We start from the raw sequence: 23730 nt of genomic DNA, 5'->3' as shown, positions 1-23730 counted from the left end.
GGTAGGTGATCGAAAATGAATGGATGGATTCTGATGCGGATGGGAAGAAGGAGAGTTGGAGGGGGGTGGGGCTAGCTCATCCCGACATTACCTTTCTCGAGCGGGGCCTTCTTGTACTTTTCGAGCCGTTTGACGGCGATCGCCTCCAGTCGCACTCTGGCCGCCGGATACTCCTTCAGCACGTCCCACATGTCCTTCTTGCTGAGCACAAACAGATCGCTGTAGCCAACCGACCGTACGCTGGCAGTCCGGCGGTTACCTGTGTTCCGACGTACCGCCACATCACAGTCACAGAAAGTTGGTGGGTGAGAAGAATGAAAAAAAAGTGTGCCTCATTAGTTCGATTCTACCTTCGTACGACGGTGGGGAGATGGATGTAGAAAAATGAATGCGAGAAAAGATTACACGAAGACATCAATCTGAGATCAAATAGGGAGTTAACCGATTAGAAACGGAAATGTACCGAATTGAACGGTAGGGTGGTAGGCGGGGTTGGGAAGGTAATCAAATCGTACCAAGATAAGTTGTAACAATAAACCGGAAATAGTGGTGCTCAATGGAAAGAAGATACGGAAATGCGCCAGTGATAGTATAAAGCAACTAACCGAATAAATGTCCTGTGCCTAATAAAGCAATTGAGGTTTACAGGGTGAAAAAATTAGGGAAGGTTCATGGGATGCAATCACGATGCAAAAAGATAGATAAAAGAAAATCGGAGAAATGAAGAGCTAAGGAACGATTGGTTTAGTGTATGGGTTCTATTCTATTAGGTTCTAGATGTAATTTCTAAACAAAGTATTTTTACTGCCTCCATAACTGATTCGGTGTTTATGAAGGAGACATACTTATTCTAAAGTAAAATTAACCTGGCAAGATATTTTTTTTTCGTTTTAGGTAATGTCAGAGATATAATTGCGCGATTGACGTAGGACTCCATTCGAAATTTATATGGATATACAGTTCGACCGTTCAAGTTTTTGTAGTCTTGAAAAAGACCATTTGGTTTCGGAAGATTTCGTTTGTATTTATCTCCGATCTGCAGATATGTAATCTTTGTAGTTACATAACATTTAGAGCCCTTAGAAGGACTGATTTTGTAGAATACTCGTCATCGTTGTTCACTTTTCGTTATATTTTTCTCCAATGCAAACGACCAGCAGCAGGATGATGCAATCACTCTTGTTTGAAATGAAATTCACTCTGCGAACGTCTCTCAGCTGATATGCTCATAGAAGAACAAGTTGTTTTTTTTTTTTTCTGATTAGGTTTGAAAAAAACGGAGCCTCATATGCGCTATTGACTGAAGCATAAGGTGAATCTTTAATGACGATATACCTTATGATAAAAAAAGAACCGGAATTTTCATTTAACAATTCCCGCGCTTGTCCAATCGGTAAAGTTTTATTCTCTCAACGTTGGCAACACTTTTATACACATTCTGTCAAATCTTGACGCATATCGTAAGATTAGTTTTTGTTTGGCGTCTATACAAAGAAGTTGAAAAATTTTCGTGTGGCGATTTTTATAATGGATGAAAATTTAGAACAACGTGCGTGCATCAAATTTTGTGTTGCAAATGGATTTAAGTGTTCCGAAACGTTTAAAATGTTAGAAAAGGCCTTTGGATCATGATGATATCCCTGGCCGCCCAACAACATCTGTTACTGAAGAAAACATTGAATCGGCGAAGCAAATCGTGTTGCAAAATCGTTCTGAACCGATTAGAGAGATTGCTGTATTGTTGGGCATCTCTTATGGATCAGCCGAACACATTTTAACTGATGTTTTGGGTTTGAAACGCGTCGCTTTTCGGCTGGACCACCACCACGATAATGCGACGGCTCACACAGCGTTGGTTGTGTCGCAGTTTTTTGGCCAAAAACTCAACCAATATCATCAACCAAGCACCGTACTCTCCAGATATGGCCCCGTGTGACTTTTTCCTCTTCCCCTGACTCAAATTGCCATTGCGGGGAACGCGTTTTGAGACCATAGAGACCATAAAAGAGAATTCGCTGCGTGAACTAAAGACCATACCTTCGGCGGCATATAAAACTTGTATGGAAAATTGGATCAAGCGTTGGCATGCATGTATTGCCGCAGGAGGAGAGTACTTTGAATGCGATGATAAAGAAATTTATTAAAAATTGAAATTTTGCGTTTTACCTTTTTATATATATATAAAAAATAGGTATAGAATTCGCTCAAACTTTAGAAAATTTTTCCGAGGCCCGGAGGGCCGAATGATATATACCAATCGATTCAGCTCGACGAACTGAACAAATGTCTGTGTGTGTGTGTGTGTGTGTGTATGTGTGTGTGTCTGTATGTGTGTTGTCAACTAAGAGGTCGAGATCTCAGAGATGGCTGGACCGATTTTGATCAAACTAGTCGCAAATGAAAGGTCTCCCCGTCACCCAAAACGCTATTGAATGGTTTTGAGATCAGATGTTTACTTTTTGAGTTATACGAAGTTTTATGTCAAAATTTTCAGTTTTTTGACAGTATCTGTCACAATTGACCTTGAAAACAGAATATATTTTCAGACTTAGATTCCGCACGGTAATACTTATCCAACAAGCCATAGACTATTAAAATCCGTCCTTTTTTAACGGAGATATCGAAATTTTTGTGTAAGCGACTTTTTCCCCTATTCCAGCAGTAGAAGTTTTGAGCGCTATCTGGCAAAGAAATGCTTGGGAGCAACATAAAACACGATTTTCATACTGTTACATACATTTGTTTCTAAGTACCCAAAAAACTGTGTACAGCATGATATTTTGCCTCGGACCGATTTTGGCACGGTTCTTTTTTGGCAACATAATCGTTCGAATATGACATATGAAAACCAGATTATGGCAGAATTTTCGAGTTGAAAGCAATTCCATAATTATATTGATTTAAATTTTTCACAGAAATAAATGCTGGAAAAACATAACAGCCATATACCATTCGAATCAGTTCGTCGAGATCAGCAATGCGTGTGTGATAACGTCACTCAATTTTTTTTCGGAGATGACTCAACCGTTTTCTACAAACTCAGATTCGTATGAAAAGTCGTATACTCCCAAACAAGTCTCCTGAGTTATGTTTGGCTTCGACCTCTGGTTCCGGAACTATATTACTCATTTTTCTTGTAGATGGCTGAACCGATCTAAGATTCAAATGAAAAGTTTTAAGATTCCATAAAACATCTTGTGTTTCAGTCAGATCCAACTTCCGGTTTCGGAGATACAGGGTGATTAGTTTGAAAATGTCTATTTCACAGAAATTACATACAGTTTTATCTGGTTAGCAGATTTGGATAGTCGATAACCAAATAAACTTATTTCATTTTTGGTTGTATTCAGTTTTCGTTTCGGAAGGCACCCAAAAATTTAATTAGCACTACGATTCCTCAAAGATGTCTACATTGATTTTTAAATATTTTGAAACAAATGTAAACTATACAGCTACTCAGGTGAATTTGTCTGACTTCGGCCATACCGATTTTAGAATTCCGTTTCTCAAAGCGATATTGCTATTTATTCAAAAATATTGCAATTTATTCGTCATATGGCCATACGAATCGGTTTGGGTTATGCTGGTTCCTGAAAATCGGCTCTGGAAGTACCTTAAATTACACTAAACTCTAAAGTGAAAATTACTTCGGCATATCATGGAATGTTCAATCGATTGTTACACTTTTAGATTCAAATTCGATCCGATTTGCAGTTTCTACATTACAGAGTAATGAGTGATTAAAATCTCAAATTGCCACTTAAAACGACTGACATTAGAATAATGTCATGAAAACTGAAACAACGAAAAATATTCATGCAAAAAACACATGCGGATTGATAAAAAAAGGTGGATTAAGCACGTTTTTTAATAAAATTCCGGTTCTTTTTTGATCATATGGTATGAATTTGATTGATTTTTATGTTTTGTGTTTGGACCTATTTTATCCCTATAGTCAAGTTCGTAGATTTTGCTTCTATCTACTTGTACGCGATGGGCTTTCCCCTAGGGTGGTTGGGTATTTCTGTCAGACATTTTAACCGGCATTTTGTCAGAATTACGACAAGAGTCTGGCAACGAAACAACAACCGTTTCCGGCATAGTATGTGGCCTAATTAACGGTTATGTTTCTAGAGGATTGATGCCATAGAAGACTGGCACAACCGTTTCGAATCGGTTTGACAAGTCCACTGCTTTTCCTGTTTCCTGCCTTTCGTTTTTTTCATGAGCAATTTATCTTTTGCACTAGCAAGTAGGATACATACATCTTGCTGTCACTAACTGTTTCGCTCACCCTTCCCACGTCTCTTCAGTATCTCGATGTCAACTAAGTATATCTAGTCATTTTTTTCTTGATCACTTTGTTATCATTCCCCCCTTTTATCCCCGTTTGCTAAAACATTTACTTCTCTATGTTTCTTTTATTCTCTTCCATAATATCACCACCATCGCCCACGGAAGGCCACTCCAGTCGATGACCAACATGCGGGCCACCCATCGGGCCTTCGTAACCTGGGGACCAACTAGAAACTGGATTCCCCAGATTTGCGGATAACATGAACCAAATACCACAACGTTATAATTCTAGAAATTATACTAGTCTTAAGCACTGTTAACAAATGACATCGGCATCTAAGAGTTTAGGTAGTATACTTTATTAAATACAGGGTCCGGCACTCGAAGTGTAACCAACTTCAGACCGCTCGCGCAGCTGACGCACGGGCATCAGCTCTCTAGAAATTTGCTAAATGACAGTTCGGAGTTGTATTGTTTACAAGCGCAAGAAAGCATTTTGCCAAAAGTGAACGCGAAAAAAAATCTTGACTTGAGAGAGCGAAGGAGTTGCTTCGTTTGGCCGAAAGCGGTCAATTTCCGAACATTGTATTTTCTGACGAGAAAATTTTTCCAATTGAGCAATTCGTAAACTCTCAAAACGATAGGGTTTACTTGACTGACCGTTCATACGAGAATTTGAGTCATCGATTGGCCACCAGGAGGCAGCACCCGCAACAGATAATGGTTTGGGCCGCTGTAACCGCAGATGGGCGCTCTCCAATCGTTTTCATCGAGCCTGGCGTCAAGGTAAATGCGACATATTATCAGGAAAGTATTCTGGAGGTTGCTTTGAAGCCGTGGGCAGACAAATATTTCGGTAGCAGACCATGGACGTTTCAGCAGGACTCGGCACCGTCTCACAGAGCTCGAGTGAACCAAGAATGGCTGAAAAACAACGTTCCGAACTTCATCACGTCCACACAATGGCTCTCGAATTCACCAGATGCGAATCCAATGGATTATTCTCTTTGGGCCATTTTGGAGAGCAAAGTCCGAACTAAAAGATACACCAGTCTCGAGGCGCTGAAAAAAGTTATTGTCCGCGAGTGGGCCTAAATACCTGCAAGTCACATTCGGCAACTTGCGATTCGTTTTTTGACCGTCTCAAGGCCATAGTCAAGGCAAAAGGTGGTCATATCGAGCAAAAGTAAATTGATTCTGAATTTTGTATTATTTTTACACATTTTGTTCTTTGAATTAAGTAAAAGTAATTTTCCAAACTGAATTTATGGCCTTTTTAATTGGTTACACTTCGAGTGCCGGACCCTGTATATCGTTGAAAAAAAACACATTCTTTCTTTTGAAATCAAAATACCAAAAAATTAACAGCTTAGCCGATAAAGGCAGACCCCCAAAATAACTAATCGGTGATGAATAGATTAAAAAACGTGATTAATCCACCTAGCAGTGAGATGATACCTTTTTTCATCAATACGCATGTGTTTTTGCATGGATATTCTTAGGTGTTTTAGTTCTCATGACATTATATTAATTATCGTCGTTTTAAACGGCAAATTGAGATTTTAATCACTCATTGCCCTGTAATGTCGAAATCGTATCGAATTTTAATCTGACAACGTGTGACAATCGATTGATCATTCCATGAGATGTCGAAGTAAGTTCCACTTTAGAGTTTTTCGTCATTATTTATGGTACTTCCAGAGCTGGTATTCAGGAATTAGCATAGCCCAAAATGCTTCGAATGGCCATAAATTATTCCGCCAAACAATTTACATGAAATTTATAAACTCATCATCTGTAATTCCAGAATCGGATAAAATTCACCAATTTTGTATGGGACCTTAAGTCCTGTAATATTTGTTTTTGAAGTTCGATTTGGTCTTTTTTGAGAAAATGATTGAGCTTTGAGAATCGATTCGATACTGGAACCGGAATTCTAAAATCGGTGTAGCCGAAATCAGTTAAATTCACCTGAGCAGTGTGTAGACATCTTTGAGAAATTGTAGTGCGAATTAAAATTTGGGGGTACATTCCGAATCCAAAAACGAATACCGCTCAAACTGAAATAAATTTATTTGGTAATCGACTATCCAAATCTGCAAACCCGATAAACCTGATTAATTTATGTGAAATGGACATTTTTATACTAATCACCCTGCATTTTCTAAACCAGAAGTCGGATCGGACTAAAAAGTAAGAGGTTTTATAGGATTTTAAGACCTCTCATTTGAATCATAGCTGATTCTTAGATTTCATTTGAATCTTAGATCGGTTCAGCCATCTACGAAAAAAATTTATTGCATTATTTTAATTTCGTTTCACATATCATCCTGTGGTTTCGCAATCAGAAGTCGGATCCAAACGTAATTCAGGAACCTTGTTTGGGAGTATACGACTTTTCATATGAATCTGAGTTTGTAGAAAACGGTTTAACCATCTCCGAGAAAATTGAGTGAAATTATTTGTCACACATGCATTTGCTGATCTCGACGAACTGAATCGTATGGTATATGGAAGTCATGTTCTTCCAGCATTTATTGCTGTAAATAGTTTAAATCAATATAATTATGGAATTACTTCCAACTCGATAATGCTGGTATCATCTGGTTTACATATGCCATATTCGAAAGATTATGTTGCCAAAAATGAACCGTGCTAAAATTGGTCCGAGGCGAATTGTCATAAAAAAGGATGCTGTACACAGTCTTTTTGGTACTTAGAAACAATTATATGTAACAGTATAAAAAATCGTGTTTCATGTTGCTCCCAAGCATTGCTTTTTCATACAGCGCTCAAAATTCCTTCTACTGGAATAAGGCTTACACAAAAATATCGATATCTCCGTTAAAAATGGCCGGATTTTAACAATCTATGGATTGTTGGATAGGTATTACCGAGCGAAATCTAAGTCTGGAAACATATTCTGTTTTCAAGGTCAAATGTGACAGATACTGTCAAAAAACTGAAAATTTTGACATAAAACTTCGTATAACTCAAAAAGAAAACATCCGATCTCAAAACCATTCAATAGCGTTCTGGGTGACGGGGAGACCTTTCATTTGCGACTAGTTTGATCAAAATCGGTCCAGCCATCTCTGAGATCTCGACCTCTTAGTTGACAACACACATACAGACACACACACATACACACACACACACAGACATTTGCTCAGTTCGTCGAGCTGAATCGATTGGTATATGACATTCGGCCCTCCGGGCCTCGGAAAATTTTTCGAAAGTTTGAGCGAATTCTATACCTATTTTTTATATATATAAAAAAGGTAAAAATTGACAAAAATTTCCGATTTTTCATGGGTTTACTTTCACCTTGCACTGACGAAACTACCCATGCAGCATCAATCATAGTAACTCATGAGTCAGCAGACAAAATTTGACAATTCTGTCAACCGAACTCTAATCGTGAAGGCAAAAACTGTGAAGCAGCTCCGTTCAGAGCTGTGCGCCTTCAAATAGCGGCACCCCGCTGCGTCGAAAACGGACATCGCGCAGCACTTTGTGAACGCCAGATACGCTCGCTCCGGCATCTATAACATCTTGGCACTATTAGACAACAATCAGAGCATCGAAAGAAAGCCGACGATCCTTAGCGACAAGAAGCTTCAAATGAAGCTGAAGAGGAAGACCGAGAGAAAAGTGACTACATAACGTAAGATCTACTCCAACATTTTTTATGTAAAAACTGTTTATTTTTTTATGCTTGATTTTATTTATGTTTATAATTGACTACAGATTTTTTTTGGCCATGTGATCGCATAAAAAGGTGAGCAGATTTGGAATCTTTGATTAAAGTCCTACAAAGTGCATATAAAGGCAATAGCCGGGTAAGCATGTGAACCTGCTTCCCAAATGGAATTCATATCTCGTTTAAGGGCTATTGTACCAATAGTCATCTTATTAGTAGAGTGGCTATATTATATTGCCGATTACTCGGCTTTCGAATGGTGATAAAAGCTGTGTATATCTTCACTTCGGCTCTAAGCAACAAAACCGCAGAAATAATAATTCGAAAGTTGCTCAATAAGAAGTGTATCGAAAATAAGTTATTGACATACATTTGTGTTGTACGCATGGTTTTTTATGCTCAGATCACAGCATGCTGTGCGCTTTGCTGTCAGCATTCGTTTCTTTACTTGTTTGTGCGGTTGAAATCCAAAATGTCGGGTATTGAAAAGGAAGTGAAAATTAAGGTTCTGAACACATGGTTAAGTGAGAAGGGTAATACTACGCGAAAATTGGCGAAGCGGTTTGGAATTCATCATGCCAGTGTTAAAACCATCATTAATAAGTTTGAGGAACACTATTCTTTGGATGAGCTACCAGGAAGAGGCAGAAAACCCGGTTCTTCCAACCCGAAACTGAACCAGAAAGTGGTATCTTTAATCATGAAGAACAAATCAATGTAGATACGTGGTTCGGCCAAAAAAGCAAGAACGAGTGTCGGAATGATCCAGCGTATCAAGACGCGAAATCATCTGAAGACCTACAAGAAGGAGAAAATCCCGAAACAAAGTGTAGAACAGAAGAAGCGAGCAGCAACAAGGGCCCGGAAATCGTTGGGGAGGATGTGAGCGATGCGGACAGGTCGATTCAAGTGGAGAAATTCGGTCGAAAGGTACTGGTATGGCAAGCAATATGTTCCTGTAGTTTGAAGTAAACCATTTTTTACACTAGCGAAACTAATAATGCAGAAATCTATAGATCTGAGTCTCCAGAAGAGATTGCTTCCTTTATATAAGAAGCATAGTACACCTCCACTGTTTTGGTCGGATTTAGCATCGGCTCACTATTCCAAAACCACTCTCTATTGGCTTGTGGAAAAGGGTATAAATTTCGTTTAGATTAATATCAATCTACCAATTTGCCCTCAGCTTCGACCCATCGACCGTTACTGGGCAATCGTGGAGAGGGTCTTCAAGAAGACTGGTAAGGCAGCTGGGAACATGAAAGAATTCAAAAAAAAATTGAGCTCAACCGTCCAAAAACTGCGATGCAACACTTTTCCGGTACTTGATAAAGAGCGTTCGATTAAAAGTTCAAAAATTTGTGAAGGAATAACTTAAATTTCATCCGGTTTTCATTACGCTCAAGTATAACCTCGTACAATAAAGGGTCAATTTTTAGTTTGAATAAAATATCGTTTTTTATCATAATTTGACAGAAAAATTTATGGATAGCTTATTTTCGATACACATCTTTCTGCTATCACAATGATGCGAAAACTCGAAACGAATGCACCTATTTTCATCTCACCTTCAAGGTCAATCTATCGAACAGAGAGAACAGATTTCACTCCAACTAATGGTTTTCAATTAGCCGGATACCCTAACATTCAGTTTTCAACTGAAGCCGATACCCTAACATAGTTGAGAGCACTGGAGACTGTTTGCCCAAAATTCCAATTCATTAGCTGTCATATTGACGGAGCAAAGGTGCTTCTGTTGATTTTACCGAAAGCTTTAGAAAAAATCAGGGATTTTGTAGGAATCGAATACACATTTTTTCTAAAAAATTTTGAAGATATATTTCTTGTGTTGAAAAATACTTGAGACACATGTTTTTACACTTTTTTAATTCTGTATCTCTCTGGATATTTCAGTGATAAGTAAATAACTTTTGAAAGTGTCAAAGTGCTTCGGTTTATTTATTTTTTATGCGAATTATCACAATATTTGATCTAAAACAAAACTAGCAATCAACCATGCGTTTCCATTGAATCTCTATTAGAAAAAAATGCATAGTGCTCAGTTCTAGTAGCTATGCACCATGCGTTTCCTTCTAACAGAACTTCAATGGAGACGCGTGGTAGAATGTTACACTCAATAATAATGTTTTAGCATAATTAAACAATTTTAAACCGAAACACATCGCGCAAAAAATTATTTATTTATTGTCAAAAATGAAAATCAACAGAACCCACACTTCATCAATATGGCTGGTAAAGGGTTACAATGTTGAGAAAAATATTTCCAGTCTAATCTCTTTCATTTTTTGTATAACAATATAAATTCATATGCTTACCCGACTATAGGCTTTGGTTAAATGGTTTTTCATCAGGCCCGTGCGCATGAATCATCCATGGGGAGAGGTGGGTGTCCAAAAGGTGAAAAGGCGCCTCATCCACTATATTGACAATGTAAAACGAATTCTGACAGGCTCGTGCGCAGAAATCATTAAAGGGGGGGGGAGGCAGTTTTGTAGAACATTTTTTAGCGAAAACGATAAAAGAAATAGTTCCCCTGCATGTGAGTATTGGGCTTTACTCTAGAGAAAAGATGCGCGTTATTGAGAGTGGTGGTAGTCGGTACTTCGGGCAAGCACTATACAAATGCGTAACATCGATGACTGCATTTCCAGTAACACTTGACAGAAAGTGGGAAGTCGCCAAAATTTGAAAAAAAAAGTTGCGTCATCCACAATATTGAAACTGTAAAAAAAATTCTGAAAACGTAGTATGAATTGTCAAGTTATTTGCACTTTAATATAATAAGTACTCCATTGTTCATGAAACTTAATTTTAAAAAAATTCTTCATGGGGGGGACTAAAACCACCAAACACCCCCCCCCCCCCCCCCACTGCGCACGGGCCTGTTTTTCATACATATTACCTTTCTCTATACAAACGTAATAGAATTACTAGAAAAACTAGTTTTGGTTCGCAGCTCCGGAGACCCATATACCATTCGAACCAGCTCTGAAAATGTCTGGGTGTGCGTGATGGGATAGTCGATGTCTTTCACGCAGCCCACCTGGATGTTCGATTCCCAACCCCGAACTAATGTCTCTGTGTGTATGTTTGCACCTTTCAATAAATTTATTTACCGCTCAATTTTCCGGAAGATGGCTGAGCTGATTTTACTAAACTAAGACTCGTTTGAAAATTACTATTGGGTCATTGATCAAGAAAATCAAAAAGCTGTGACAGCCTGTTCCGGAGATATACTGATATAAGTGCCATAAGTAACAAAACGCACTTTTTCTCTCCGCTCAATTTTCTCAGAGATGGCTGAACCGTAAACGTCAAAGCTCACTACCGCTCAATTTTTCTTCAATTTTGCTTGTATATGGATTAACCGATATCAATATTTTTAGGCTCGTTGGAGACTGAAATTGAGCTGTGGGTCGATTTCGATATGGCTTCACTTCATGTTTCGGAGAAATAATCGTACAAGTGATTCAATTATCCGACCAATGATCTCGTTCAAATGTGTTATGGCTGATACGATTGGTCTAAGATATGTTGCCGAATATGAGATATAAACGCGGAAGCATGCTTTTTTGAACTACCCGAATCAAGCGCGTACCCAGAAATTATTTTTCCGGGATAAGGGGGGCTCAGATCATGTTTGTTAATTTCCATAAGTATCATCATTTGACTTAAATATCTAAAGCAAAGATTTCCCATAATATAGGAAAGCCGGGCTGAGCCGAATACTTTTTGGAAATTGAATAAAAATCTTTCATTAAAACTAGGTTTTTACCCAAGTTATCTCTACCGTTGCACAGTGGGGAAAAATACCCAGGAAACCCGCAAAGAAATCGGGAACCATGGAAAAAAGCAACAAACAAGTGTGTTTCTTATGTAAAAAAAAATCCAAGAAATTCAATGGAATGGTTTTTAATGGCCGCACGAATCGCCATCCTGCTTGTTTCACCCCAAATGCCCAGCAGTTTTAGGGTTTTCTGTAGTATTTGTTCTGTAACTTGAAAAGAAATCCAGTGCGGTCTACTGAAATAGTTTGATTTTATGTTAAAATGTCTGGAGAATCGAATAGTGGAAGCGGAAGGGTTTCGTGCGGTCAGTGTAGGTTCTTCCATTCGGTTCTACAGACTTTTTTACATAAGATAAGCTAGATTTAGTAAACTTCCAATAAGTTTTACCATGATTCAAGACCGATTTACAATAAAATACCACAAAATGGAGGAAATTGGGTAAAACAGTCATCAAAACGTTTCGTGCGGCCAGTGTAGGTTTTTCCATTCGATTCTCCAGACTTTTTTACATAAGATAAGCTAGGTCCTTAAATCTTGGTAAAACTTGCAAGAAGTTTTACCAAGATTTAAGGACGATTTACAGTAAGGATCTCATGAAATGGAGGAATTGGGGTAAAATAGCCACCAAAACGTTTCGTGCGGCTAGTGTGGGTTCTTCTAATCGATTTTCCAGACTTTTTTATATGAAAGTAGGCTATTTCACAATGCCGCACTAGACATCTTTTCAAGTTACAGAGCGAATGTTATAGGAAACCCCAAAACTGCTGTATATTTGGGGTAAAAAGAGCAGAATTGCGATTCGTGCAGCCATTGTAAACCATTCCATTGAATTCCTTGGACATTTTTACATAAGACATCGCTTTAGTTTGTTGACGTATCTTAATTAATTTAATGAGTTACAGAATTCTTTGCGTGGTTTCATAGATTTTTTCCCACTGCGCGTTGTGTAGATTCAACCTTCATCTACAATTCCTAATTAGTGATTTCGAAAAATATGCATTAGTTTTCATACCAAATCGCGCAGAAGTGACCAACCCAAAATACTCTCAATATACTTTAATTTCTACCTTTCGTGAGACTGATGTCTCAACCTCTACCTAGCTGACGGCTGTCTATCACATGACAGCACGTTTACAAAGTCAATCCATCGATCGAAATAGTTACAGGTTTAAAAAATATTTAAGCTGTTTAGTTTACCCCGGTGTCCGTTCTAGCCTCGGTCTCCCCTAATACCCTAATAATGTCTTGAGTTCTTTGAGTAGGGGTTAGGTGGAGGGGAGAGGAGTTATTTGAACCCCTAAGAAGAATGTTTTAAGGGTTTCCATGTATACGCGCCTGGGAGCGGGTCTTTTCGCCGAATGCCATTTCACCGAAAGTCGTTTCGCCGAAAGGGTCATTTCGCCAAAAGGGTAATTTCGAATACATCATTTCATTTTGTTGTGTTATTATGCCTCCGCAGCAACATAACCGAAGCCAAGATGGCTCGGCGACATAAAGCCGCCAAGGCGACGCCGGCTGAGTTGGCCGCCGACCCGCCGTCGGAAGCGGCGGCCTCTTGCATACAAACCTGTAACCACCTCGTTTGCCCTTTTTACTCAAAGCTAGGTTTCTTTGCTTTAGTTAGGTCCGAACGAGCGGGAGCGAGGTCGGACAGCACACGAATCAAATCGATGTGGCGAAGCCGCATAAAATATTTTTTCACTTAGTAAACGGAAAATACCACATACATTTGCTTATTAGATACACCTATGCAATTGCTTTGATGCTTAGTGACCTAGTTTCCTTGGGAACTTCGTCCTGAGATTTTTGAATCAATCTTTATTCCGCAGTACAAAAATCAATCTTTATTCAAAAAGTACAAGTTAACGTTTTATCATTCATTTGAGTTTATTTTAAATCAATTCCAATTATTATATTAAGACAATTGACACATCTGCTTGGTTGCTAAATGGCGCATACACAATCACACAGTCCCACTTGATAGCATAATGGAAATTACAGCCGTAACTTGGAAAATTCAGCCTCATCCAACATCAAGTCGTTATGAAAGAATGTATTATTTCTATTATTTTGACGAATTAGGTTCTGATGAATTGCATCTTATAAGGTAAAATAATTTTTTTTATTTTGTTGTGTACCGCTGTGATTTTTTCAAACATTAATTTAAGAAAACCTTGAGAGAGGTTATCCAGCTTATAACAAGGCAAGGTTGCCAGTGGGGAATACTCGAACCGATGGATATTTGACTTTGCGAGGAAAGTTTGTCCAGATTCTGTTCCTACGCATAGCATCATTAGGGAGTCTTATTCAAATACTGGTTCCATTGATAGCCCCTTTTCAATTATGGAATTTTCTGAACATGAGTCGCGATTTCATTCGTGTTATGTCGCGGCTCACTACACCTTCAACGCACATCTCCGGCGTGTTGGACTTGCGGAGAGCGGTCTCTGCACCTGTGGCGACGGTTATCAGTACATCGAGCATGTCGTGTGGTCGTGCGTAGAGTATCGTGACGCCAGGTCGAAGCTACTGGAATCCCTTAGGGCCCGAGGTAGACCGCCTGAGGTTCCGGTTCGGGATGTGTTGGCGAGTCGGGATAGTTTGTATATGCTTCTCATATACCAGTACCTTAAACACATTGATATACAAGTGTAATGTGTTATTCCTCGCTCAGAAAGTATAATATCCACCTACAGGTTCGACACTAACATCCGCCCGATTCTCTCGATCCCCGTCCCTGTCCACCATCTTCAATGGAACTAACAAGATTTTTTTTGTCACTAACTTTTTCGTTCCCCCTTCCCTGTCTCTTCTCCATCTCGATGGCAACTAATTAGATCTCTGTCGTTTTCAAACATTTTGTTCCCACATCCACCTTTTTTGCCACGTTTTCCACAATATTTACTTTTCTTTCATTCTCTTCGGCAATATCATCAACACCGCCCACGGAAGACCGCTCCAGTCGAAAATCAGCATGCGGGCCACCCGCCGGGCCTTCGTAGCCTGGGGGTGTTTCCCGCGGACCCACACGGACCAACGCCATCTGGAAGACTCATGCAACACTCAATTCATCGACCACTGCCGCCATTACGATTTACGAGAACCCGAGACGACATAGTCTAATGATACTATTATAGTTTTAAGTTAGTCGTTAAGTAAGATTAGAAAATACCCTTGGCATCTTAGAGCTTAAGCAGTGTGCCTAAAATTATATTACATTATTGAATAAAAAAAAATGATGGAATTTTCAATAGCACTCATGTCTTGTAACAATAACGCTCCTGGGTTGGACAGAGGTAAATTCAACTTGGTGAAGAATCTGCCCGAACTCATGAAATAAGACGTTTGTTGGAATTGTTCAACAAGTTTCTTGAGCAAAATAGTATTCCACCTGACTGGAGGCAAGTGAAAGTTATGGCCATTCAAAAGCCGGGTAAACCAGCTTCCAATCACAACTCATATAGACCCATTGCAATGTTGTCCTGCATCAGAAAATTGTTCAAAACAATTATTCTACGACGTCTCGACACTTGGGTCGAGACGAACGGCTTGTTGTCAGATACTCAGTTTGGTTTCCGTAGAAATGAAGGGACGAATGATTGCCTTGCATTACTATCGACTGACATCCAAATTGCCTTCGCTCAAAAATAACAAATAGCATCTGTATTTTTAGACATTAAAGGAGCATTTGATTCAGTTTCCATTGATGTTCTTTCAGACAAGCTCCATCAACATGGACTTCCAGCGATTATAAAAAACTATTTGCACAACCTTTTGTCAGAGAAATGCATGTATTTTTCACATAGCGATTTGGAAACATTCAGAATTAGCTACATGGGTCTCCCGCAAGGCTCATGCCTCAGTCCGCTCCTCTAAAATTTTTTACGTGAATGACATTGACAGCTGTCTAGTAACCCCCTGCACACTAAGACAATTGGCAGATGATGGCGTGGTTTCAGTTACCCAAAGCTATTAATCTGCAAAAACCATTGGAAGATACCTTAGAACACTTTTTCGTTTGGGCTGTTCATCTGGGTATAGAATTCTCTGCAAAGAAAACAGAGCTGGTCGTCTTTTTAAGAAAGCATGATTCCGCACAGCTTCAACTTCATATGGTGGGAAGAATGATCCAACAGGTTTTGACGGTCTGAGTGCAACTGAAGGCATTCGCTCAAACGCTGCTGGCAAAAATGAACCGTTTTTCTTGGACAAAATAAAACAGTGCCTGAACGTTATATTGAATAATGATTATCAAATCACAATAGTTCGGGTCCCAAATCATTGCTCCATTCCAGGCAATGAAAGAGCCGATAGTTTAGCCAAACGTGGTGCTATTGAGGGTGAAATTTATGAGAGACCGATTGCTTTCAACGAATTCTATAGCGCGTCCCGTCGAAGAACACTTGCCAGCTGGTAAGCTTCTTGGGATAAAGATGATCTGGGTCGGTGGATGCACTCAATTATTCCTTGAATATCGACAAAGGGACTGGATGTGAATAGAGATTTCATTCGTGTGATGTCCAGACTCATGTCCAATCACTACACGTTAGATGCACATCTCCTTCGAATTAGACTTCCCGAGACTAATCATTGTACTTGTGGCGAAGTCTATCGCGATATTGATCATGTCGTTTGGACATGCGTGGAGTATCGTAAAAATTCCTTGCGTACCCAAGGTAGACTATCCAATGTCCCAGTTCGCATGTCCCAGTTTCGCATTTAATATAATTAATAATAGCAAATCGCTTGATAAAAACAGTGTTTTGATTCACTAATGAATACCAACATACTAATATGTATTAGGTTTTTTAGTACTACGTATTGTGGATGACACGGCGAAGAAAAACTTCTGTATATTTCCTATGAAATATACATATTTATGGAAAAACACAAGGTTGCTTTAGAAAAAACCTGTTCATCTGAAATGATAAAGTGATAATTGCGAACTTTACTTATACTTGTTCTGCTTACATTAATTTTACCAAAAACCCTTTCAGTCATTGGCTTTGCCTCTACCGCAACACCCAACGAGTTGTTCGCAACATTGTTTTGAAATATGCGAATGCGAAATGTTCAACATTCTTCGTTCCAGGCACTCCATTGACTAACAATGAAACAAAAATAGCATACATTGAAAACAAACTCACGCCGCAACACACAAGTATCGGAGCGAACAACATGTGCCGTAACAAGTTTTGGCAACAGGCTTGTCACCAACAATGTGTACGAACAGTAATAACCTCACCAACCGTTCGGTCGGGGTCTCTCCCTCCGTTCTCTATTTGGCTCTGAAACAACCACCAGCTGTCGGATTCACTCCACGGGAATAAACCAGGTAACAAGAAAATGCAACTGTTGGCCGGAACTGCTGTATTTCAACACATTGTAGTTTTCCTGATACATACAGTGATAACGAATGTATGCCACCTCTGTCCGATCCGAGTTTGCCAACCCCCCGTCGCCAGGCACCGGTTGCTGATTGGATATGCAATGAGCGTGCAACAATTTACCCGAATAGTGGTTGGTTGCACAAGCAATTTAGTTACGTCGTAGGCTTTGGGTTTATCGATGAACGGAGGTGCACGTTAAAATATACACTAAATTGTCTAAATTTAGTGTGATCGTCACACAGATACAAATAATGAAACGATATGCTCTAAATGAAAATCATCGTCGATGAAGAGCTTTTTTATTTGATTTCCTGCTTGAAATATGTGACTAAAAATTTACAAAATATTTCATTTGATCAGTCTACTAGCACGGATGGCATTCTAAACGGTTTTTGATCCTGCAGGAGCTACAAGTTTAAATTATTTCATTCAATCGCGTTTTAAGTACCGAATAATTCTAAATGCACGACGAGTGCATTGTGCGATGAGTGAGGCACGTAAATTTGGTTCCGCTATAATTATTACAATTACTCTTGTAATTACATTTTCTGTTGCTACTACGACAGGCCATCAAACATGTTGTTAAAAATATTATTATTTTCGACGGGAAATCCAGCTACTGTGTGTTCTGAGAGGGAATCAAGGTGTACTTCCCTACTAGTAATGCTTAATTTGATCCATGGCTCTTTGATAATATTGTAGAGTATAGCTTTTTTTTGCACTGCCGCTTTCAACTAAAAAAATGTTTCTTTAGTAGTAAAATTGATACAAATAATCAATTTGACTTGTAGAAAATCGTAGCTCTCGTTTATCTTTTCTATTGAAAAAGAGGGTACCTCAGTCACAATAATTTTAGAAAAGAAATCAGCTGTCAATAGAATTCAGTCGCTCTTTGGACGATTTTTCAATACGAATCGTGCTCACGTCACGCGCTTCGAGGCTATTTCTTTATGTTCGCCTATAGATCCAAATTAACGCAAATAACTACGGCGACATATAATGGGAAGTCGAGGCAGTTTATAAGCATGTCGTTTATTCATAGTAACATACTAATTAGGGAAGTGTAAACTGTCACAAGCAATGGTTTATTACAAAAAATATGAATCAAGCATGCAGCGAGTGGAAAAGATAAAATGAGGTTGCCACCTTACCAGATGTATGCACTTAAAAAAATACATTTTTGTATATGTCAGCAACAAAGTTTAAATCAACAAATCTCGACAAATTTTGAGATTTAGGATGTATTTTCCAAAAGATCGTACCATCCAAAATACAGGCAATAATGGATGCTGAGGAAGATCGCACTGTTACATTGAATATACGAAATCATTTACCATTTAGCAATGACCGCGCATTCGAATAACAGACTAGAGATGGGCAGGGCCGGTGAAACATGTTAAACCCAGGTGGGTAATTTTTCATACTGCGGAGAACGACCCACTATTTCGAAGTATTCCTCTATTCTAATGGAAATGATATTTATCCCTAAAAATTGCAGTCGTTTTTTAATAAAATATTGATTCTATAAAACTATTCATGAAACGCGTAAATTAGAAGTTTTAAGAGTTTTCGGTGCTAAGTTTTAAAACAAAATTTCGCATCTAAGGTTTAACCTGGTTCCAAAATCACTGCCAATATTTGTTTTCAATTCAAAGTGCAAACCTTCAAAATTTAACATCAATAGCACCACGAAAACTGAATCTATCAACATATAAGTGACGTTACTAATTCATTTATGAAAAATGGAAATAACGAATTCCGTGTGCTGCTAAAACATTGCTTTTTAAAGGAAAAAACGCGCAAGCCCAGCTATAGCTTGAGAAGTGTTTTCTCCACTAAGTTCCATTAAAAATGAAGGTTTGTGGTATTCTGATTTTGAACGTGGCTAAATGAAGCAGTCAACCGGAAAAAATTGAGCAAGTTTTGATAATCGTAATGTATGAACGCAAAATCAAAGTTCGTGAGATTAGAAATTCTTTTACGATCTTGTACGAAAATCTGAGCATAAAAAAAATCGTCACCAAACGGATCTCGAACACGGCCGCTCATAATCAACAAAAGTCTGCCGCAATAAACCGGCTGCTCGGCCATCCATGGAAGTTGACCATCAATGTTAACTTCCCTCTCTGAGCAGCCTAGATAGCCGTGTAGTGTCGGTAGCGGTTTCCCAACTGCTAAGAATAACGCTACGGTCCACCTGTACCGGTGGTATAAGTCCACCAAACAGGTAAGCCGTGTGGCATCCGGCGGAATTATTTTTTACCAAGAATTGATCCACTGGTTTCCTATTCCATGTCGTAAAAGGCCACAAAAATAGGAACTCCTAAGTCAAGGTGTATTTCCGTGCCGATGGCTGAATGGCTGCAGGAGGTTAAACATTGCAGTCGTGAACGGAATATCTTGGGTTTTTCCCTTACTGGATACACGCAATGCTTAGCAATCAACTTCTTTGATCATCGCTTCGGCAGGCCAGAGATTAGAAAGCTGAGTGTCTGTGGGTGTCCTCAAGGTGGTGTACTATCCCCACTTTTATGGAACCTAGTCGCTGATAGTTTGTTAAGGAAACTTAATAACCTTGGACTTCCGACTAATGGTTTTGCCGACGATTATCATATATTGATGACCGGTATAAGCATTAACACTCTCTTTATTTAATGCAACAAGCCCTGCGATCTGTTGAACAATGGTGTTGTCAGGTTGGATTATCTGTAAATCCTGGCAAAACATCAATGGTGCTTTTCACTCATCGTAGGATAAGCACAGGAGCTCGTCCGTTACAGTTCTTCGGCTCAGAGGTTACTGTGGTCGATCAAGTTAAATACGTCGGGGTTATTCTTGACTCAAAACTGAATTGGTCTGCTCACATTGATTTCAGGATTAAAAGAGCTTGCATGGCTTTCGGCCAATGCAGACGAGCTTTTGGAAAATCATGGGGACTCAAACCCAGATATATTCATTGGATCTACACAACTATCGTTAGACCAATTTTAGCATATGGATGTCTTGTATGGTGGCAGAAAGGAGAAGTCGCGACAGTTCAGTCAAAGCTAAATCATCTCCAAAGGATGGTCCTAATGGCGATGACAGGAGCATTCACGACAACTCCTACTGCTGCTCTAGAGGCGCTACTGTGCATTAAACCACTACATGTGTTCCTAAAACAAGAAGCATTATCTTGTGCATACCGTCTTAGGGTTACAGGGCTTTGGAACAGTAACCCATTAGAATATGCTTCCAGTCACACTCGCTTGTGGTCTCAAATGGTTCCGTGGGATGAGTATTTACTCGCTCCTAGTGACCTAACTCTCACATGCAGTTTTCCTTTTAAAACATTCAATGTGAGCTATCCTCTTCGTTAGGAATGATTGTCTGGTTGTCTGGAACGACAACTTGATGAACACATAGTTTGTTTTACGGACGGTTCTCTGTTGAATGGTCGTGCTGGTGCTGGTATCTACTGTCGTGAAATAGGCTGGAGCAGTCTCATTCACTTGGTAGATACTGTACTGTGTTCCAAGCAGAAATCTACGCAATTCTGTGTGGAGTACAATCGGCACTTCAGCAGAGGATCTGTGGTAAACGTATTTATTTTTGTTCCGACAGTCAGGCAGCCTTAAAAGCACTCAGTTCGAATGACTTACGGTCGAATCTAGTGATCGCATGTCGAACTCAAATTGAAGACCTCAGCATTTCAAATGCTGTTTACTTCATATGGGTACCCGGCCATTCTGGTATTACTGGAAATGAATGGGCTGATGAGTTGGCTAGAGCTGGTGCAACGAATGATTTCGTTGGTCCTGAACCAGCTTTACCACTTTCAACTAGTTGGATAAAGCACAAGATACGTTCTTGGGCTGCATCCAAACATGCCAGCTACTGGCGCAGCTTGCAAACTTGCGCTCAGACAAAAGCATTTCTACCAGATTTAAATCTGAAAATGTCAAAGTGTCTACTGCATTTCTCCAAGTATCATTGAAGTATTCTGGTCAGAGCTCTGACTGGACATTGCAAACTCAATTATCACATGGCTACTATTCAACGTGCTGAGTATTATTCGTGTGATTTGTGTGAATGCGATTATGGTACTTCATATCATCTGATATGTAACTGTCCCGCATTGACGCAGCTACGTATCCGGGTTTTTGGTTCTCCATACATGGTTGAGTCTGTGTATGCGGAGCTAAAATTGAAGGATATTCTCTCGTTTCTCACCCAATGTGGTAAGGAGCTATAGTCAGAAGGGTTCATCGTTCTTCCTGGAGTGAATGAATCCCTTCTGTATTCACCTTAAATAGGGTTTGGCAGATTGTTTGGCATCCTCTGGGGGGTACCGCATTTACTTCTGCTCGTACATACTGCGAGTCGTTCTGCATTCTTCCGGGAGTGCAGAATGGTGTCGCTTTTGTAAGATCTCTAAATCCTCTCGGGGGTTGGAGGTTTTATTAACAGCAGACTGTTCGGGACCTCGTAGAGGTTCAGAATTTCCTTCTGCTTCCACTAAATGTGATCCTCAGCAGATTGTTCAGCATCCCTTAGGGGTGCAGAATTTACTTCTGCTTTTATGTGTTTTTGTGTCGTCAATTTTTCCCATCCTCCTAGTCCAACCCTTACCATTTCCTTTCAATCCTTCCCTCTTATATATCGGGAAAATGATGCTAAAAACAAATTGATGGCAAGGCACAAATCTCTAAATATCAAGGGGAACGTGCCATTTGAGCCAATTTGCTCTGATTCCTGATTCCTGAAATGAAGCAGTCAACCGGAAAAAATTGAGCAAGTTTTGATAATCGTAATGTATGAACGCAAAATCAAAGTTCGTGAGATTAGAAATTCTTTTACGATCTTGTACGAAAATCTGAGCATAAAAAAAATCGTCACCAAACGGATCTCGAACACGGCCGCTCATAATCAACAAAAGTCTGCCGCAATAAAATGGAATGCGTTGGTATGTAACAGTGGACGAAACATGGATCCACTATTTTTATCCGGAGTATGCTGGTATATTCAGACTGGGAAAGCCATCTGAAAACGTAACAGGTAGCTGGAACAATCATGGCATAAGTTTTTTAGATGTTCGAGGTATAATTAACATCGAATATCTTGAACAGGAAAGTACCATCAAAAGTGATTCACCGTTAGCCAAGACAATGCACCGTGCCATAAGTCAATGAAAACAATGACAAAACTAAACGCATTGGGCTGCGATCTGTTTCCTCATTCATCTTGTTCACAATTACCTAGCCCCAGCGATTACTTGTCCATTGCGGATTAGAAAAAGACACGTCAGCGAAAAATTTTTGGCTCGAATAAGACAGTCATCGCCGCAAAGGAAGCCGATGTTTAGACCAGTTACAAATCATTCTATAAGGATGGTATTGAAAAATAATAAAAAGTTCTAGAACGATTGTATGTCATTTGAAGATGATAATGTTGATGAATAAAAAATATGCCTGCACACGAAATTATGTTTTTCTGGTTAGTTCCTGGACTGTTTGAACGATGTGTTAGCAACTTTTACTTCTTTTCTGAACCACACAGAGTTCAAGTTTATTCGATACAGAATCTTGGTTTGTATAAATGATTTTCTTAAAAGCGAGCACACTCATTGAAACGCAGAAATTTAATGGAAACCGTGAACTTGTATGTATTTGTTAGAAGAAACCATGACAAAGATTTTTGTTACTAACTGAAGTTTCGATCATCAATTATTTGAAATATGATTTTATAGATATAGATTCATCTACTCCAATCGAAGAGTAGAAATATTTTAAATGCAGTTTATGTAATGATATGGGAAATTAATTAAAAATGATTGAGATATAGATGTTCAAAACCAGAGCACTGTTTGTACGGTTCTCAGTATTTTGAATTTGCACACCGGTATAGAAAGCAAAAACGTAATCATCCGCCCGAATCTCTCGATCCCCGTCCCTGTCTACCATCTTTATTGGAACTAACAAGATCTTTGTTTTTAGTCACTAACTTTTTCGTTCTCCTTTCCCCCGTCTCTTCACCATCTCGATGGAAACTAATTAGATCTCTGTCGTATTTAGACATGCTGTTCCCACATCCCTTTTTACCTCGTTTTCCACAATATTTACTTCTCTTTCATTCTCTTCAGTAACATCACCATCACCGACAACGGAGAACCGCTCCAATCGATGATCAGGCTGCGGGCCACCCGCCGAGTCTTTGTAGCCTGATGATTTTTCCCGCGGACCCACACGGACTGAATGATGCGACCAACATAGATATTTACCAACGCCATCTGGAAGACTCTCATGCTATATTCAATTCACCGGCCACTGCTGATCGCCACCAGAAAGTTGAATTTTCGAGAATCCGCGACCCCGATACGACATTACCTAATGATACTATTCTAGTTTTAAGTTAGTCGTTAATTAAGATTAGAAAATACCCTTGGCATCTTAGAGCTTAAACAGTGTGCCTTAAAATTATATTATATTATTGAATAAAAAAAACCGTAGTCCTACGTCAAAAGATTTTGAGTGATTTTTTTCATGTGAATATA

At 39.2% G+C, this 23730-nt stretch overlaps 1 protein-coding gene across 7 annotated transcripts in view; it reads right to left on the bottom strand.

Annotated features, from left to right (window-relative positions):
* The window catches only part of LOC131436133 (cyclic nucleotide-gated channel rod photoreceptor subunit alpha), a 437495-nt gene that overhangs the window by 31035 nt on the left and 382730 nt on the right, over nt 1–23730 (bottom strand). For 6 of the 7 annotated variants that reach the window (XM_058604643.1, XM_058604645.1, XM_058604646.1 and 3 more), the window contains one exon: nt 92–259. In XM_058604643.1, coding sequence (XP_058460626.1) covers nt 92–259 — 168 coding nt within the window. The remainder of the gene's footprint in view (nt 1–91; nt 260–23730) is intronic. The other variant, XM_058604647.1, reaches the window with a different exon arrangement.

The sequence above is a fragment of the Malaya genurostris genome, chromosome 3 (assembly GCF_030247185.1).
Source record: "Malaya genurostris strain Urasoe2022 chromosome 3, Malgen_1.1, whole genome shotgun sequence".
NCBI lineage: Eukaryota > Metazoa > Arthropoda > Insecta > Diptera > Culicidae > Malaya > Malaya genurostris.
This window is presented reverse-complemented; position numbering and strand designations above follow the sequence as displayed.